At 44.3% G+C, this 20,851-nt stretch overlaps 2 protein-coding genes across 2 annotated transcripts in view; both read right to left on the bottom strand.

Annotated features, from left to right (window-relative positions):
• The window catches only part of rtel1 (regulator of telomere elongation helicase 1), a 42,530-nt gene extending 26,509 nt beyond the window's left edge, over window positions 1-16,021 (bottom strand). The window contains 14 exon segments of the mRNA XM_032519826.1: window positions 809-864; window positions 2,438-2,535; window positions 4,768-4,843; window positions 5,100-5,138; window positions 5,242-5,395; window positions 5,841-5,906; window positions 6,893-6,977; window positions 8,549-8,624; window positions 8,763-8,823; window positions 9,437-9,498; window positions 9,501-9,514; window positions 12,011-12,104; window positions 13,388-13,586; window positions 15,651-16,021. Coding sequence (XP_032375717.1) covers window positions 809-864; window positions 2,438-2,535; window positions 4,768-4,843; window positions 5,100-5,138; window positions 5,242-5,395; window positions 5,841-5,906; window positions 6,893-6,977; window positions 8,549-8,624; window positions 8,763-8,823; window positions 9,437-9,498; window positions 9,501-9,514; window positions 12,011-12,104; window positions 13,388-13,586; window positions 15,651-15,752 — 1,182 coding nt within the window. The 5' untranslated portion in view covers window positions 15,753-16,021.
• A 1,858-nt stretch (window positions 16,022-17,879) lies between these two features.
• ndufb11 (NADH:ubiquinone oxidoreductase subunit B11) lies at window positions 17,880-20,519 on the bottom strand. The gene is made up of 3 exons (XM_032519872.1): window positions 20,245-20,519; window positions 19,028-19,158; window positions 17,880-18,073 (listed from the first exon to the last, which is right to left on the bottom strand). Exons 1-3 carry the CDS (start codon window positions 20,416-20,418, stop codon window positions 17,947-17,949), a joined length of 432 nt encoding a protein of 143 aa, XP_032375763.1. The 5' UTR covers window positions 20,419-20,519; the 3' UTR covers window positions 17,880-17,946.
• Window positions 20,520-20,851: the final 332 nt, after the last annotated feature.

Here is a 20,851-nt window from a genome sequence, read left to right as displayed (position 1 = left end):
TTCCTTCCTAACTTCGTTCCTTTCTACCTTTCTAACTTTGTACATTCCTTCTTTCCTTCCTTACTTACTTTTTACCTTCCTTTCCTTCCTTACTTTTTACCTTCCTTCCCTTGTCATTTTTTCCTTGCTTTGTCCTTCCATCCTTACTTTTTACTTTCCTTTCTTTCTTACCTTCCTTCCTAACTTTGTACCTTTCTTCCTTCCTTTTTACCTTCCTTCCCTTGTTGCTTTTTTCTTCTTCTTTCTTTTGGCTAATTCTGGTATTTTGACCTCTAGACAGAGCCAGGCTAGCAGTTCCCCTCCGCTTCCAGTCTTTGTGCTAAGCTAGGCTAACCCCACTCTGAACACCCAGACTAATATATTCATCTGAACATTTCACTCTCCGGAACATAGATTTTAAAATGTTTATTTTAATAAGTTTTCCTTAAGCTTCCCCATGTAGCATACCTGTATGATGTTAGCGTACCTGTATGATGTTAGCGTACCTGTATGACGTTAGCGTACCTGTAAGACGTTAGCGTACCTGTATGACGTTAGCGTACCTGTATGACGTTAGCGTACCTGTATGACGTTAGCGTACCTGTAAGACGTTAGCGTACCTGTAAGACGTTAGCGTACCTGTAAGACGTTAGCGTACCTGTAAGACGTTAGCGTACCTGTATGATGTTAGCCTACCTGTATGATGTTAGCCTACCTGTATGATGTTAGCCTACCTGTATGATGTTAGCGTACCTGTATGATGTTAGCGTACCTGTATGATGTTAGCGTACCTGTATGATGTTAGCGTACCTGTATGATGTTAGCGTACCTGTATGATGTTAGCGAGCTTCTGCAGCCCCGTTGTGTTCAGGAACACTCCTTGCTCTGATGAGAAACACACATCACACAACTCTTTGGTTAATTATACAAATTACTACACAAACATGTCGCTGTGTAACAGGTTTTGTGTGTTATAGACACAGCAGACTACATGTGGGGAGAAACTATCACTTCTGTTCTGTTTTCCTGTAAGACGAGAATCGATGCGCTGGCGCCAAATATGGAGATAATGTGTTATTTAAATAAATAAAACAAGGCGCTCTGAACAGATTCCCCTGCTCCCAGGGTTGATACGTCATGGCTCCTCGAGGTGGTGGTTTTTATTAGAGGTTTTTGACGTGTGTTGACAATGTATTTATTGTTGTTGTTAGACATTTTTGTTGCTTTTTTTGTTGCTTTGATTTTGCTTTTACAGAAGTTTTTCTCACTTTTTAAAAAAAAGTTTGTTGCTATATCACTAAGAGATGTAACGGTATAAAGATTTACTGCATGGTTAAAGTATCATTATCAAGTTTTTGGTATTTAAAAGTATGTTCAACGCCTTTAGCAGCAACTTTTTCCTGCACATTCTGCAGAGAGGAAAACTATCTTCAATCAACTGTCCGTCGGCGTTCTTATAATAACTTTTTCAACACTTCGTAACGCTAACTTATTAACTTTAGTTTTACAGTTATTTTTTGATTATATGGTCCATTAACCTCATTTATAGGAAATTATACCTAATGTTTGAGTTAGAAAAGCAGAAATTAGGAATTATTGAGACTAAAATTAAAGGAATGGATGTTGATGATAATCACAGACTGGAATATGTCAACTTTTACTCAATACTATTTCAACAACACTTCACTTTGTTTTACAATGCTATAAAATAGAATAAGACCCAAAATTAATGAAAGTAGAGATTTGTACTTGGCAAAGAGCGTTGGAATCAATCATGTTATTTTGGGGAATTAAAAAGAACATTGAGATAGGACAACATGGGGACAACATGAGGGCAACATGAGGGCAACATGAGGCAACATGAGGGCAACATGAGGGCAACATGGGGACAACATGAAGGCAATATGAGGACAACATGGGGACATGAAGGCAACATGAAGGCAACATGAGGGCAACATGAGGGCAACATGAGGACAACATGGGGACAACATGAAGGCAATATGAGGACAACATGAGGGCAACATGAGGACAACATGAGGACAACATGAAGACAACATGAAGACAACATGGACAACATGGGGACAACATGAAGGCAATATGAGACAACATGAGGGCAACATGGAAGACAACATGAGGGCAACATGAGGGCAACATGAGGGCAACATGAAGGCAACATGAGGACAACATGAGGACAACATGAGGACAACATGGGGACATGAAGGCAACATGAAGGCAACATGAGGACAACATGAGGGCAACATGAGGGCAACATGAGGACAACATGAGGACAACATGAGGACAACATGAGGACAACATGAGGACAACATGAGGACAACATGAGGGCAACATGAGGGCAACATGAAGACAACATGAAGACAACATGAAGACAACATGAAGACAACATGAGGGTTAAAGTTAATCCAGTGACATAAATATGAAGGAATGAATCCATACTGACGTCCTGTTAAGTGTCCAAGGATCTGCTCCAGAGCTTCGTAGACCTCCGTCTTGCTGTTGTAGGTCAGGTGGGCTCTCTCCAGCAGCTCATAGATGAAGCTGAGACGGACACAAGACAAAAAAAACATTTTCAATTGGAGTCTTAATGTAATGTTTTATATGTTGAAGATCTGATTACAGTCTGTTTTGGGCTTTTTAACCCCAAGATGATTCATTAGGCTAATTTCAAACCCATCCAACCAGGAGGAGGGTTAGACAGAAGGCCTGAGGGCTGAGATCCAAGGTAATGGAGCCTTTTATACATTGTCGTGTTTGTTTAGAAAAAAACAATGGACAAATAGAGTCTTTAGACACTTCAGATGTGATGTTATTTGCTGTCAAAGTGACGTCAAAATGAATGGGAGTCAATGGGATGCTAATAGCAGGTGATGGCTTGTTAGCATCAAATTGGCGCCGTAGGAGCTACGCGTTGCGGAGAGAAGCTAACCCCCTTGCTAATACATGAGCCCGTGTGTCTTTATGTAACGTAGAGTTTTTCCTGTGCGTCTCTACGACGTGTCAACGTTAGACAGCCAATCACAGACATTGTTAGATCTTGGTAGAAGCACGCTGAGTGCTCATTGGCTCGATGACGCTGATGAGGTATTGAAGTTGGGCCTTGGATGACGAGGCATTTATCGATGCTCAGTACTTTCAGTACTTTAGAGTCAGCCAGCCCTACTTACTAGGCCCCCCCCCCCAGAGCATTGCACTCCCAGAGTGCAGGGTTACTTGTGGTTCCTAGAGTCTCTAAAAGTAGAACGGGAGCCAGAACCTTCAGCCATCTGGCTCCTCTCCTGTGGAATCAGGTTCCAGTCTGGGTCCAGGGACCAGAGCCTTCAGCTATCAGGCTCCTCTCCTGTGGAACCAATTTCCAGTCTGGGTCCAGGGGCCAGAGCCTTCAGCTATCAGGCTCCTCTCCTGTGGAACCAGGTTCCAGTCTGGGTCCAGGGACCAGAGCCTTCAGCAATCAGGCTCCTCTCCTGTGGAACCAGGTTCTGGTCTGGGTTCTCCACATTTAAGAGTAGGCTTAAGACTTTCCTCTTTGATGAAGCTTATAGTCAGGGCTGGCTCAGGAGAGTCCTGAACCAGCCCTTAGTTACGCTGCTATAGGCCTGGACTGCTAGGGGATTTCCCATGATGCACTGAGCACCTCTTTCTTCCTCCTCCTCCTCCATCTGTATGCAACCTCCTCCCATTAATGCATGTTACTAACTCAACTTCTTCCCTTTCCCAGAGTCTTGTGCTCTCTCGCCCCTCTCTTCTCTCCTCCTAATGCTTCCTGCAGGTGGTTCTGGATCTGGATCTGTGGTTGGAGTCACCTGCTGCCTCCATGTTCCTGCTCAACACCCTCTGCTACAATTATCCATCTCTCTCTCTCTCTGTGTCTCCCCCAACCGGTTGAGGCAGATGCCCCCCCCCCCCCATGGTTCTGCTCCAGGTTTCTGCCTCTTAAAGGAAGTGTTTCCTTGCCTCTGTTGCCTAGTGCTTGCTCTTGGTGGGACCTGTTGGGTTTCTGTAAATAACATCCTAGAGTCCTGGTCTAGACCTGCTCTTTATGGAAAGACCTGGGAGATAAATAACATCCCAAGTCCGGTCTAGACCTGCTCTTTATGGAAAGACCTGGGAGATAAATAACACCCCAGAGTCCTGGTCTAGACCTGCTCTTTACGGAAAGACCTGGGAGATAAATAACATCCCAGAGTCCGGTCTAGACCTGCTCTTTACGGAAAGACCTGGGAGATAAATAACATCCCAGAGTCCGGTCTAGACCTGCTCTTTATGGAAGACCTGGGAGATAAATAACATCCCAGAGTCCTGGTCTAGACCTGCTCTTTATGGAGAGACCTGGGAGATAAATAACATCCCAGAGTCCTGGACTAGACCTGCTCTTTATGGAAAGACCTGGGAGATAAATAACATCCCAGAGTCCGGTCTAGACCTGCTCTTTATGGAAAGACCTGGGAGATAAATAACATCCCAGAGTCCTGGTCTAGACCTGCTCTTTATGGAAAGACCTGGGAGATAAATAACATCCCAGAGTCCTGGTCTAGACCTGCTCTTTATGGAAAGACCTGGGAGATAAATAACACCCCAGAGTCCGGTCTAGACCTGCTCTTTATGGAAAGACCTGGGAGATAAATAACATCCCAGAGTCCTGGTCTAGACCTGCTCTTTATGGAAAGCGCAATGAGATAACTGTTGCTGTGATTTAGCGATATATGAATAAATCTGATTTGATTTGATTCACTGAGCTATATACAGACTACTATCTTCTACACTTTCCCGTACATTCCAGGTTTCGTGATGCCTTTTTCACTCGGAACTTCATAGGAATCGACGGCAGCTTCCAGATTCAGGAGTATCTCTGTCAACGCAGACAAAAAACAGTTTGTCAAAAAAGAAAAAAACCCATAGAGCATTGTTGATGACCCAAACTAGTTTATGACATAATCACCGCAAATGATACAATATAATATAGGCCGTTACACACCAGGGGTGTGACCAGCAAACGCAAAATAATAGTTTTTAAAAAATGTATTGCCGTGCGAATCCCCCCCTCCCCGGTGTGTAAAGACCTTTAAAGGCTTCTAACTCTTCTTTATAGATTTAAGGATACTTACGTTTGATTTTAGCAATGGTCTCCACAGTCATTTTAAAACCTGGAATTCAAGAATATTCAGTAAGGATTGATTTTGTGATAGCATTCAAATATGTGTTCAATGTTGTTTCAATCAAGTCTTGTCTTGATTGAAAATTTCTGACCAGAGTTGAGGGACTCCACGTTGAAGTCCTGGACCGGGTCTCCGTGGCGGACTTCTTTAGCCTGCTCCACCAGCAGCCGGTCCACAGCCGTGATGGCTGAGGCTACGTCGTAGGGGGTCAGGTCAAAGGATGTGGATTCTTCACACGTCTTCTCCTGCAGACCACAATAACACATGAGGGGGGTGGAGGGGGGGGGGGGGGGGGGGCATCCACAGGCACGTAGACAGCCTTTGTTGTGATTGCTAGCTTAAAAAATGTTAATAAAAGTGACTAAAATGTGAACAAATGTCAATAAAGTGACAAAAATGTGAAGAGATTTTGAAAAAGTAACAAAAATGTCAAAAAAAGTGACAAATGTAAAAAAAAAGGAAAAAAATTGGGGAAAAAGCCACAAAATTTTCAAAAGGCTCAGAAAAAGTGGACAAACGAAGAAAAAAAAAAAGAGACAAAATCACTGGGGAAAGCAACAAAAGGGTTGAAAGAGACGACCATAACCTTGATAAAAAGGTTTTTCATTTTAAACAATCGAGTGAAATATAACGAGTGTCGTTGATAGTGTGTCTTGGTATCTCCGCTGGAGTTATCACACTCGGCCTCACCACGTTGTGAGCCTCATCGAAGACGACCACGGCGCCGTTCAGCTCGATGTTGTGCGCTCTGCGGCTCTGTGCGACAACGGGAAAGAACACAACAGCAGCGCGGGTTAGGATGTGTAACGAGCATCAAACCAGCTTTATGAAGCTTACATTCTCAGGCAAACCCTTCTGTTCCTGCAGTGTGTTCGTCAATGCTGAACAACGGCACTCAAAAGGTCTAGTTAGGGAGAACTCAAGTGACGTTCATTCAAAAATATTTTAAAAAGGCATACAAACAATTCCTTTTTAACAGTTACACTTGCACACATTAAAAAATGTGTTTATGTATTGTCCAAGCCTTGTTTGCACTGACCGTATTTGTTCAGCCCAGCTGATGTTTTGTATAAGTGTCTTTGTCCTTACGTAACTGTATTGTGGATTTCATTTGTCAAAATCTATTTTTCTATATCGATGTCTTGTATTAGTGTCTGTCCCGACGTGCTGTACCCATGTTTTATGTTTCTGCAGAACAGGAACCTGCTGAAAACCAGTTTTTAAACTGAGTCAGGCCTAGTTTTTATATTGTAATGTAATGTTACTTTTTCTAACTTTCCTGTATAATAAATATATGAAATGAAAAAATTCAGACATCCGTGTGAAAAAATGTGTTTTAAGCTTATACAGATGGCGTAGTGAACACTCAAATAGGCAAACTAGTTTGCCAGCTAATCGTATTGTGTTTTATTATTGCCTCTGAAAATATCGTGATACTATGTTGGATCGATTTTTTCCCCCCCAACCTTAATTTATTACACTCAAAACTTTCCCTTTTTCCATGGAGAAGTAACACTAAGTGGCATAAACTAACCCGTTTTCTTTTCATTTGGGACTGTTACTTGTTAGTGGCTGTCTGCCAGTAGCAAAGCACTCTCTTAATTCAATTTTATTTATTTATAGTATCAATTCATAACAAGCGTTATCTCGAGACACTTTACAGATAGAGTAGGTCTAGACCACACTCCAGAATTTACAAGGACCCAACAGGGACTCTCTCTCAACCGGCGAAGTCTGCTCACCTTTGGATCCAGCAGGTAGTTGTACGGCATGAAAACCACGTCTGCTTGCTGCTTCAAGGACCGGGACAGGTAGTAAGGACAGACCCTGCAGAGGAAGAGGTCATGTTGAATGGAAAAGTACACACAGTATGCAAAAACTAGGACTCCTTTTACAATGTCTGGAGGGATGGTTGTTTTTAAAACGAAGAAGCTGCAGCACAAAGGGACAAAATGGACAGAATGTTGCCTGTAGAGCAGCAACATTCACAGAAAGGTCACTATATACGCTCATGAATATCACCCTGAAAACAAAGGTCCAATCTGAATACAATCAATCTTTATTGCACACACACACACACACACAAAATTGTGATTCTTATATTTGTTTTTGTCTAAAAAGACTGAGTGAGAAAATAACCAGCTGATAAATCAATAAGGAAAATAATTAATAGTTGCATTTCTTCACTCCATACAGTACACACACAGCACGACCCACAAGACACACAAACCACAGAACACACACACAACACAGCCACAAGAACACACACACACACACAGAGACACAGCCACAAGAACACACACACAGAGACACACACAACACAGAGACACAGCCACAAGAACACACACACACCACACAACGACACAGCCACAGAGACACACCAAGCCACACACACAAACACACAACACAACACACAACACACAGAGACACAGCCACAAGAAACACACACACACACACACACACACAGAGACACAGCCACAAGAACACACACACACACACCACAACACACACAGAGACACAGCACAAGAACACACACACACACACACACAACACACACAGAGACACAGCCACAAGAACACACACACACAACACACACACACAAACACACCACAACACACACACACACACACACACGACACAGCCACAAGAACACCCCACACACACACACACACACACACACACAGCACAAGAACACACAACACCACACACACACACAGAACACAGCCACAGACACACACACACACACACACACACACACAGACACACACTGAACACACACACAACATCACACAAGCCACACAGCCACAAGATACACACACACAACACACACATCACACTTTACCACACAAGATCTACAACACCACACACAACACATCAACCAGACACCAACACACAAAACACACACACACACACACAACACACACACACCCACACCCACACACACACCACACACACAACCAAACCCACACACACACACCACCACCACACACAACCACACACACACAAACACCACAACAACGGCTTGACACTTGTCTGATAATTTATGGTAAATGTCTTTATAGCTACAGGTTCTACTGTTGTTATTATTACTGTTATTGATATATTTATGCTGTCTATTTTTTCTCTCTATATTGGATTTTCTTGCTGAAAACTGCTGCTGAGAATTTCAATTCCTTGCGGGAGTCATCCCAAGATGATTAATTAAGAGAAGTCTAAATCTTCCACACACCACACACACACACCACACACACACACACACACACACACACACACACACACACACACTCAGACACCACACACACACACACACACACACACCATCCGCTGATGAATTGAAACTCCTAATAAAGCAGGACGGAGATTTGTTAGTGTAACAGACACGAAGTTGAACATCAAACCTCTGTTTGTTGCCGAATTTGACCAAGTCCTCCACGTCGAGGATGTTATTGGCCAAGTCTCTGTCGGTGCTCCTCTCTAAAGAAGAAAAGATTCAAAATACATGTTGTTAAAGCGATGCAAGTAGCAGTTAGAGTCATGAACTACGTGTGGCCGGGCTCCTTTAAACATCTCATTAAAAACATAATTAAAAACATCGTTAAATAACAACATTACCTTCCACGTTGTTGTAGAAGACACACGATCGGGTGGAGACCTTCGCTCTGCACATGTGGACCTGGAAAGCAGCAAAGGATCCATTTAAATCTGCAGAGGTGGGCTCAATGTGGAGCTTTCTGCTCCAATCCCAGAACCAAAACTCATTGTGTCTTCTTTAATGTCGTCCTCGTGTGTTTTATTTAATCTTAAAGCATTTGAATTCTTTTTCCAAAACAGTCTCCGGACTAAACTTTGACATCTGAGATCCGCTCAACATCCTCTGATCTTAACTATTAGTCAAAATAATTCATAAGCTCTGCCTTTTTTTAACTAAAAACGTATGTATAAGTTAATATAAATGAGGGTTTTTGACCATAAATTCCAATAATAAGTGTGACACCTGTTATTAAACCAGCTGACGTTTTAAAAAAAGCCCCAAAAGCTGGAAAAAGTGACAAATAAATCAGAAAAACAATTTTTTTTTTATTTTTATTTTTTTATTTGACCTGTAGGGCAAATTAATGGTTAATAGAAAGACAACCTTTATAAATGCTGATCCCGATAGATCGTGAAATGCCTAATAATAATAATAATAATAATAATAATAATAATAGATAATATTGGTCGGGCTCCATGTCAGACCACTATCCTGGAAGTGGACTTCCATTGATCCAGACTAGTAGATCACTTACCTTGACGTGGTTGTTCTCCTGACGCATCACTTCCTGGTTGATACACAGCTGCTCTTGACCCCAGCACACACCTTAGGCCTGAATCAGGAGGGGGGGGGGGGGGGGGGGGGGGGAGAGAGAGAGGATTTGACCAAATACCCAACATTAACAAGATGGAGATCCTGCTGGGAGAACAGCCAGAGAGCTGCAGTACAGTACGTCTTTACCTGTCACACTTTGAGGAACAGTGAGTGAGTGCGCACACACATACACACACACACACACACACACATGTTGTCATGTTGATGCGGACAGCATCAGCTTTGTTCTTGTTGATGTAAATGTGATCAATGTCTCCCTGTTTATGAGCTTTGGCAATACTGTCTGTCACTATGGTCGTGCTAATAAAGCTTCTATTGAATTGGAGAGAGAGAGGGAGAGAGGAGAGGGAGAGGAGAGAAGGAGAGGAGAGAGAGAGAGGAGAGAGAGAGAGAGAGAGAGAGGAGAGAGAGGAGAGAGGAAGAGGAGAAGAGGAGAGAGAGAGAGGAGAGGAGAGAGAGAGAAGAGAGGAGGAGAGAGAGGATGTGCTATGCAGTTGTTGCTAGAGGATCTGTGTGATAATGGGGTCAATGGTGACATATTAAACTGTGAGCCTACTCTATGTCAAAGGGGGACCCTTTATCAGGTCCTTGGGGTGTCTGGTCTGCCCTGCACATGTTTTTATGACGGGTTGGTTACGGTGTTCTAGGTATTCTTGTGGTAGGAACGTCATTTTTTCTTCCTCACCGTGCGATATGAGAAACAAACTGTCCAGTATACGTGGAGAAATTGACAATAAAGCTGACTTGACGATGTACAAATAAAATTTGATGTGTACATGTGTATTTGATCAGGCCATTTAAGCCTTTTGATTCAATGTTAAACATCATTAAAGAGTTTAAAGAGCCCATCTTATGACACAAAATCTATTTTTCTGGGATTTGGGGTGTTATTTTGTGTCTCTGGTGCTTTCACACACATACACACTTGGAAAAACACTTTCTGAATGTCCTCTGATCCGGTTTCTGAGTGTCCTCTGATCCGGTTTCTGAATGTCCTCTGATCCGGTTTCTGAGTGTCCTCTGATCCGGTTTCTGAGTGTCCTCTGATCCGGTTTATGAAGTGTCCTCTGATCCGGTTTCTGAGTGTCCTCTGATCCGGTTTCTGAGTGTCCTCTGTCTTCAGTCTCCGGGTGAGCTGTCCAACATCTGCACGGCTTTCGACGTCAGTAGAGACGAGGTGGCTAACCGTAGCATGCTAGCTCGTTCTCAATGGAAAACACTGCTACAACAGCCACTAGTTCACCATAATCGCCGAAAGAACTACTTCCTGTCCCTGTTCTACTTCCTGTCCCTGTTGTGTCCCTGGTCTAGAAGAAGTCTCCCAGCTGGTCCTGCCTTGGACTGACCAAAGCTGGAGAAAGAGTTATCAGCTGATGGATCTCACGGAGCTACTGAGCATGTGCAGCTCCCAACAAAGATAGGAGAGAAGGGAGATGTCTCACTCTGGAGATAAAACTAGTGAGATGTCTCACTCTGGAGATAAAACTAGAGAGATGTCTCACTCTGGAGATAAAACTAGAGAGAGTCTCACTCTGGAGATAAAACTAGAGAGATGTCTCACTCTGGGAGAAATAAGAGAGCTATGGAGTAACGAGAGTGTCTCACTCTGGAGATAAAACTAGAGAGATGTCTCACTCTGGAGATAAAACTAGTGAGATGTCTCACTCTGGAGATAAAACTAGAGAGATGTCTCACTCTGGAGATAAAACAGAGACCTAAACACACAGGGTGAAAACAGGATCTGCACCAATGTGCAGAACAACAAAAATATGGAGTTTTATGAAATGTAAACCACATAAACCGATTCTGATACAACCTCAAAATACAATTATGAACCTGAACATGAGCAGAATATGGGACCTTTAAAGATCAGTCGATGATGCACATAACCACAATACTGGCAAGCATTTTAGTGTTTGTCTCATAACGGTCTTAATAATGTTTTGAACCCTGGTGTTGTCTTCACCTTCGGGACCCTCATGGTCCCTCGGACCAAACAGACCCGGGACTTATTTGGGGTTTTAAAAACAATTCTGAAATAATATTTCACTTCATAATCTATTAACAACTATTGTCTTTATCTCAATTTCAAACCGCTGAGATAACATCTATGTTTAGGGAATGCATCAGTCTCTACTAGACCACTATTAAACATGGAAGTGGGGTTTTTAGTCATAAGGTCATAATTCATGTTAAAAATCCACTATGGAAACAACATGAGTGTCATATCCAGAATAATGTTCTGAGTCAGGAATACATGTTTATCACAGGAAATAAGGAAAGGACGCTGGTTTTCAGGTAGAAAAAAATGTAACTTGGACAATTTTTCTTCTTGTAAAAATTTTGAAACGGGTCAATTTGACCCGAATACCAGACGAGGGTTAAAGTTATCCGAGCTGAGCCGTGTAATAGTAAGATTCCACAGGAAACCACAGAGCACAACACTCATCTTGCATAATCAGAGTATATTTCTAACATCTTGGAGATAGTTTACCTGTATGAAGTGTTCTTTAACTCGTTGATGACCTGCGCCAGCTGAGAGTGCGTCCGGGATGCGTATATGATCTTGGGGACATCGGTGTAGTAGGCTGAGAAACAACAACAACAACAACAACAGTTACATTACATTTCATACAGGTACATGAATACCTAGCGATGCGGTAGCCAGGTCCGCTGCTGTGTCTCTTTAACAATAACGGATTAACTCTGTCGACGTGGGTGCAGAGTTGGAGCAGTGACTTGGGAGGATGGGACGTTACTGACGTCATCTACCAGTATAAAGGTTCTGGATCCTAGACTCCCAGGTTTTTGTGTCTAAGTGACTGACGGGAATAACAATCACGCTAGGGTGCCACGCTGGGGTGGCACGCTAGGGTAGCACGCTAGGGTGGCACGCCAAGGTAGCACGCTAGGGTGGCACGCCAGGGTGGCACGCCAAGGTAGCACGCCAGGGTGGCACGCCAAGGTAGCACGCCAGGGTAGCACGCCAAGGTAGCACGCCAGGGTGGCACGCCAAGGTAGCACGCCAGGGTGGCACGCCAAGGTGGCACGCCAAGGTAGCACGCCAGGGTGGCACGCCAAGGTAGCACGCTAGGGTGGCACGCCAAGGTAGCACGCTAGGGTGGCACGCCAAGGTAGCACGCTAGGGTGGCACGCCAAGGTAGCACGCTAGGGTGGCACGCCAAGGTAGCACGCAAGGGTGGCACGCCAAGGTAGCACGCTAGGGTGGCACGCCAAGGTAGCACGCTAGGGTGGCACGCCAAGGTAGCACGCTAGGGTGGCACGCCAAGGTAGCACGCTAGGGTGACACGCCAAGGTGACACGCTAGGGTGGCACGCCAAGGTAGCACGCAAGGGTGGCACGCCAAGGTGGCACGCTAGGGTGACACGCCAAGGTGGCACGCTAGGGTGGCACGCCAAGGTGGCACGCTAGGGTGACACGCCAAGGTGGCACGCTAGGGTGGCACGCCAAGGTGGCACGCTAGGGTGGCACGCCAAGGTGGCACGCCAGGGTGGCACGCCAAGGTGACACGCCAGGGTGACACGCCAGGGTGACACGCCAGGGTGGCACGCCAGGGTGGCACGGTTCATGACATAACATCTGAATTTTTGCTAAATAATCAGTAATGTGGATATAATGACTACGTGGGTAACAGTTACAACAGTCCGGTGAGTTCATAAAATGACATCACTTTACTGTAATGCAGCCTTTAAAACCAGGAGAACAACACCACTTATGCCATATTACAATATCCAAAACTTAAGCCAATATCTAGTCTCATATCATGACATTGATATTATATCTATATATTGCCCAACTCTACTAGGTCTTGAAGATTACAAAAATGTTGGGTGATATCATGTGAACATACTTGGCGTGTCGCCGTCCGTAGCAGCCGTCCCCCAGGAGGACAGCGGTGTTTTGGGGAACATCTCCTCCCCGCCCAGCCTCTCCGCTATCTTGCGGGCGGAGATGGAGTCCTTGAAGGACTCTCTCCAGGCCAGGGTGGCACACAGCAGGCACAGGGTTTTACCAGTACCCGTGGGACTCTCCAGGACCCCGTTCTCCTTCTGAAAGACACAGGCAGACACCAACACTGGACTCATCTTTGGAGGTCATCTGAAAAACCTTTTGCATGTTGTCAGGTTAATGAGAATACAGCGATTAGAAAAGAAAAATAAATATATGATGTGAAGCTGCAGGATGACTGACGTCAGAAGGGTTGAAAATCTGCAACTTTCTCTGTTTAGCGCTTAGCTTAGCATAACGCCATTGAAAACACTATGCTGGCTTATAGGCGGCATCACAGGTTCTTAAACTGCAGCCCCAGTTCCTCCACTTGGTCTTTTCCTCATCTTAGTCCGTCCCATGAGGAAGCACGGGAGAGATGCAAGGAAATCGTGCAAGGAGAGAGGAAACGAGGAATAGTGTTCTTAGAGGGATGAGATGTCCTTTCCTGAGAAGTGTCACGTTAATTTGTCAGCTGCATGTACGGAGTTAGCGACAGCTTCCATATTCTCCCTCATAGCTCCTCAGAGATCCATCCTCCATCCTCGCTCATAGCTCCTCAGAGATCCATCCTCCATCCTCGCTCATAGCTCCTCAGAGATCCCTCCTTCGTCCTCGCTCATAGCTCCTCAGAGATCCATCCTCCATCCTCGCTCATAGCTCCTCAGAGATCCCTCCTCCATCCTCGCTCATAGCTCCTCAGAGATCCATCCTCCATCCTCGCTCATAGCTCCTCAGACATCCCTCCTTCGTCCTCGCTCATAGCTCCTCAGAGATCCATCCTCCATCCTCGCTCATAGCTCCTCAGAGATCCCTCCTTCGTCCTCGCTCATAGCTCCTCAGAGATCCATCCTCCATCCTCGCTCATAGCTCCTCAGAGATCCATCCTCCATCCTCGCTCATAGCTCCTCAGAGATCCATCCTCCATCCTCGCTCATAGCTCCTCAGAGATCCCTCCTTCGTCCTCGCTCATAGCTCCTCAGAGATCCCTCCTTCGTCCTCGCTCATAGCTCCTCAGAGATCCCTCCTTCGTCCTCGCTCATAGCTCCTCAGAGATCCCTCCTCCATCCTCGGTCATAGCTCCTCAGAGATCCATCCTCCATCCTCGCTCATAGCTCCTCAGAGATCCCTCCTTCGTCCTCGCTCATAGCTCCTCAGAGATCCCTCCTTCGTCCTCGCTCATAGCTCCTCAGAGATCCCTCCTCCATCCTCGCTCATAGCTCCTCAGAGATCCCTCCTCCATCCTCGCTCATAGCTCACTAAAGATATCAAATAAGAAACTTAAGATCCATCCCTTGTCATCCTCCCCAGTCAAAATATGGTCACTTCACTCCATAAAACCAAGATGGCGACGGCCAAAATGCAAAAGTCCTTGCTTCAAAACAGCTTCCCAGTAAACATGTGTAAAGGGCAGTGATGTAGCAGTGGATATGACACATGCCTCTGGTGTGGGAGATCCAGGTTCAAATCCCACTGTGATTTAACCATTAACCAACGTGTCCCTGAGCAAGACACTTCACCCCTAGTTGCTCCAGGCGTGCGGCCTCTGACATATAGAGCAACTGTAAGTCGCTTCGCATACAAGCTTCAGCTAAATGACATGTAATGTAATGTAACAAACCCTAAATTGGTTTCCTGTTGCAGTGCATGTGATTGACATCAACTGACAGGAAGTTAACAAGGGGCCAGGTGTGTATGGATTACTGACTGATGTCTGTTTCTTTATTCCTTCTAAACCTCGCTAAGTATAGTAATATACAATAGGATTTATTTTATTGACATTGTAGATTTGTTTCCAGTGATATTAGCCATATAGTGACTTTGCTGTTAACTTTACTGTTGCAGCTCTAGAAACGACATGGTTTAGACCCAAGTTCTCACACACACAAACACACACACGAGTATTATTAAAAAAAAAAAAAAAAAACTAAACTGTTAATTAGAAAAGCCAGCAACATTAATTCCTTTCCCAAAGAGGACTGTAAATGATGAAGCTCTCATTTCACATAATGCAAGAGTTATTTACGTTATTTTTGCGTCAACGTTACGCCAGATGAACGAGTTCCTGCGGAAAAACATTCCCAAAACGGGAGTTAACACATGACACGTGACACACATAACGTTACCTTCTGGAGACACTCAATCACTTTGTTCATGTAGTCCACCTGACAGTCATACGGAGGAAAGGGGAAGTTCACCGTCACTCCTCTGAGGGAGAGTGAAGGCATTGTGTGCGTCTCTTAGCTGGTAAATCAGAGACTAACGTGACGTAACTTTAGTGCTAAAAATGACGTAACTTTAGTGCTAAAACTGACGCACTTTGTGACAACTCCTCGTAGCTCCAGGTTGTCTGTTGTCAAACACCTTTAAATGGGTGAAAAGTGCAACTTTAAGAGTTAAACCCGACTCTCCTTAAACCCCTCTGCATAGTTATCTTCCCTGCGGTAACATGCTCAAGTCTCTCTGAACATGCCGGAACTTCGCGCCAGCGCTCAGTCCAGTGCGCATGCGCAGTGGTCCTAGGAAAAGTCTGCTGCGTTCAAATACCGTCAAAATTATGAGTTTCTCTGTCTCGAAGAATGCAGGCAACTTTGACTTCATTTGAAGCACAGACGGACTACGTTATATATTTAAAAGGGGTCCATAGACTGTTTGTGTATGTATAGATATATGTGTATGTATATACATATATATACATACGTACACACACATACACAGTCTATGAAGGGGACATATAACCCGTAAAATGCACCTTTGCACTTACCCAAAATTAATTGCAGCTCCTCCCTACCTCCCTTAAAATGAATTGATTTCATTAATGAGGCTTATATCTGACATATTTGAGCGCATCCAGTACTTTTGGAATAATTTTAAAGGGCTAATACACTTTTGCAAACTGGGCGACATATACCTTTAACCGTGCCAGGCCCATCAACAGCAGTTTGGGGCAGATTATCACTTTTTTTTGGCATGGCACCTGTCACACCAGGCCAATAGAATAAAAAGGACACCGCCTTACACTGCAATCGTACACAAATATGTATTATTACGGTTTTTTATTGTATAGAAATGTAGAACAGTGAATCCTATGGATAGATACCTTTCATTTCTTTTACAAATAGGCTCATTTATTGGATGTATGTTAAGACAATTTATTTTTTAAACAAAATGATAATTTGGTGACACCCACCAAATACATAGAAACTGATTGTGGTTTACTGATAATGTCCCCAAGGCCCGGATTGCCTGCAACAGGAAGTGGTAGAAAGATAATATGAAATATAGATATTTGTTACACTCAACCTCCTCTCACCTACTGATCCCTGATCTTTCAGATTAAGTTGATCTAGTAGTGCCGATGGTTGGCACGTTCCACATTTTATCGTGTCATGTAGTGTAGGACTCACGCTGGTCTGGTCTCAACCCGTCCAGGTCTCCAGGTCTTGTCTCCATACACTCAGTGGTAGAATGGTTGCCTGCTAATCGGAAGGTTGGTGGTTCAATCCCTGGCCCTGCAGTCCCATGTCCAAGTGTCCTTGGGCAAGACACTGAACCCCGAGTTGCCCCCGATGCTGCGCCATCGGAGTGTGAATGTGTGAGTGTGTATCTGATGAGCAGGTGTGTAGATGTGTGCGAGTGTGTATCTGATGAGCAGGTGTGTAGATGTGTGTGAGTGTGTATCTGATTAGCAGGTGTGTAGATGTGTGCGAGTGTGTATCTGATGACCAGGTGTGTAGATCTGTGCGAGTGTGTATCTGATGAGCAGGTGTGTAGATGTGTGTGTAGATGTTTGTATGTGATTAGCAGGTGTGTAGATGTGTGTGTGTAGATGTGTGTATGTGATTAGCAGGTGTGTAGATGTGTGTGTAGATGTGTGTATCTGATTAGCAGGTGTGTTGATGTGTGTGAGTGTGTATCTGATGAGTAGGTGTGTAGATCTGTGCGAGTGTGTATCTGATGAGCAGGTGTGTAGATGTGTGTATCTGATGAGTAGGTGTGTAGATGTGTGTATCTGATGCGTAGGTGTGTAGATGTGTGTATCTGATGAGCAGGAGTGTAGATGTGTGTGTATCTGATGAGCAGGTGTGTTGATGTGTGTGAGTGTGTATCTGATGAGCAGGTGTGTAGATGTGTGTGTCTGACATGGTGTGTGAATGTTTCCTGTATGATGTAAAAGTGCTTTGAGTAGTAGTTAAGACTAGAAAAGCACTTTATAAATACTGTAAAAAACTATAAATTTACTCTATTTACATCGGTTGAGGTGGTCTTGAAAAAGTGTCCAATCACTGGAAATCTCATTCCTGAGTCGGAAACATTCAAACTGCCGTTTAAAGAAGTCACTGTCCACACGTCAGTTTACAATTCAACAAAAACATCATTTATTCTGTCATGGTGAAATACGTCAGGTGGGTGTTGGACGTCCTACTCCTCTCCAGCGGGGGCCAGGATGATCTTGTTGGGGTCGTAGTAGTTCTCGCCGATGACAGGAAGTCCGCCTTCTCTCTGCTGGATCACACGCTCCGCCTCCCTCCTGGCCCACTGTCGCATATGGAGACCCCACACACACACACACAACACACACACACACACACACACACACACACACACACAACACACACACACACAAAACACACACACACACACACACACACACACAAACACACACACACACACACACACACAAAACACACACACACACACAAACACACACAAAACACACACACACACACACACACACACACACACACACACACAGACACAGGAGACACACACACACACACACACACAATGCACGCAGAGCACACACAACAAACGCACACACACACCACACACGGTCACACACACAGTCAGAGGCAACACCAGTCAGAGGCACACACACACCCGCACACACACACACACACAACACACACAGGAGACACAGAGCGCGCACAGGGGACACACACACACACACAATGACACACACACAGAGACACACACCCGTACACACAGAGACACACACGCGCACACAGAGACACACGACACAAGGGACACACACAGAGACACACACACACACACACACACACACAGACAGACACACACAGTGACACACAGTGACACACAGTGACACACAGTGACACACAGTGACACACACACACACACACACACACACACACAACAGAGACCCACATACACACACAGAGACACACACACACAAGATACTGAACATTAATAACAAACCCTAGTCTGACCGGCAGGTAGGTGGCCACGGGGCTGAAGACCACCACAAAATAAAATTAAAACTAGAGCTGAAACTGATGATTATTTTCATTGTTGATTAATCTGTCAGCCATTTTCTGGATTAATCGATTAGTTGACAACTATTAAATGAAATCACAAGCTGTTTTGATTATGGATTAATCAGTTAGTTAGTCGTTAGTTGCGGCCCTGCATGGGACACCGTCCCATATTTGACCCTAAAAAACAGAACTTCAGAAAGATGAAAGATGAAGAACTGAGAACTCACCCGTGATCTGGTAAATAATGAATAAATGTTCCTCCAATAACAAGAACCACGGAGATGCCGAAGAAGAAGGCCACCCTCATGTTCCACTGGTCCACCACAGGGTCGCTGGAGAACCCATGGTAGTCCGGATTCTGAGAAGAACAGAAGAAGAGACGCATCAGATACAGTCCAGACCTTCATAATAACATTAGAGGGGCATCAGATACAGTCCAGACCTTCATAATAACATTAGAGGGGCATCAGATACAGTCCAGACCTTCATAATAACATTAGAGAGGTATCAGATACAGTCCATACACCCCCCTATGTTAAAATACAGGGGGCATAAGATACACCCACCTATGTTAAAAATACAGGGGCATAAGTATACACCCCCTATGTTAAAAATACAGGGGCATAAGATACACCCCCTATGTTAAAATACAGGGGGCATAAGTATACACCCCCTATGTTAAAATACAGGGGCATAAGTATACACCCCCCTATGTTAAAATACAGGGGCATAAGATACACCCCCCTATGTTAAAATACAGGGGCATAAGTATACACCCCCCTATGTTAAAATACAGGGGGCATAAGTATACACCCCCTATGTTAAAATACAGGGGCATAAGTATACACCCCCTATGTTAAAATACAGGGGCATAAGTATACACCCCCTATGTTAAAATACAGGGGCATAAGTATACACCCCCTATGTTAAAATACAGGGGCATAAGTATACACCCCCTATGTTAAAATACAGGGGCATAAGTATACACCCCCCTATGTTAAAATACAGGGGCATAAGTATACACCCCCTATGTTAAAATACAGGGGCATAAGTATACACCCCCCATGTTAAAATACAGGGGCATAAGTATACACCCCCCTATGTTAAAATACAGGGGCATAAGTATACACCCCCCTATGTTAAAATACAGGGGGCATAAGTATACACCCCCTATGTTAAATTCCCATAGAGACAGGCAGATTTTCATGGATACTATGCTAACAGTTAGCTGCTAACTGCTAGCTCCATTAGCTTCGCAGTAATGCCCACACAACATGACGCATTTGACATTGCACACATTCTGGTTATCAGGGTAACCGCTGTCAGTTGGTCAACCGTTGTCTGCGTACGTGACATGATAAAGCTAACGTACGGACCGTTAGTGACCGTTAACGGAGACTAACGGCTAGTTACCGTACTACTACCGCGGAGGGGGTTAGCTCACCTTGACGTAAGGGCTGACCTCCCCGTGTCCAGCCGGCTCCGCGGCGGGGTGCAGCTCCGTCACGGCGGCCGAACCGGCGGCGCTGGTCGGCTTCGACTGGGAGACGAACCGGGCCGGCGGTGTGGAGAGTAGCCGGGGCAGAGCGGACCCGAACCGCGACACTCGGGCCAACATTTCGCCTTGTCTTGTGAACGGAGTTATTGACACCGGAACCGGAAATAAAAGCTTTAAACACACTCTTCTCCTTAATTTTAGGTTAAAGTGCACATTACCGCCATTTACCGTTTGCTAGCGGTAACGCATCCAGAGTTATTATTATTATTATTATTTTTTTTTTTTCTGCTTTTCTACCTCAAACATTAAGTATAATTTCCCATAACTAAAGTTCTACGTCTTTTAAATTTTTTATTTATTTCTTTATCACCATAATGTGCGTTTTGAATTCATTGAATTGAATTCATTTTTGTGTCAAAATCCCCTACAGTCTAGTCTTATTTTATTTAAACACTGTTGTTTTCAACTATTTTCACGGACTATACATTTTTATTTCGTTTCTTTAACATAACTTTAAGGCATAAAAAAAAAAAAAAAATCCTAGTTGGTTAAT

Source organism: Etheostoma spectabile, chromosome 7 (assembly GCF_008692095.1).
Source record: "Etheostoma spectabile isolate EspeVRDwgs_2016 chromosome 7, UIUC_Espe_1.0, whole genome shotgun sequence".
NCBI classification, from domain to species: Eukaryota; Metazoa; Chordata; class Actinopteri; order Perciformes; family Percidae; genus Etheostoma; species Etheostoma spectabile.
The sequence above is the reverse complement of the archived record's forward strand: the minus strand, read 5'-3'. Positions and strand labels throughout refer to the sequence as shown.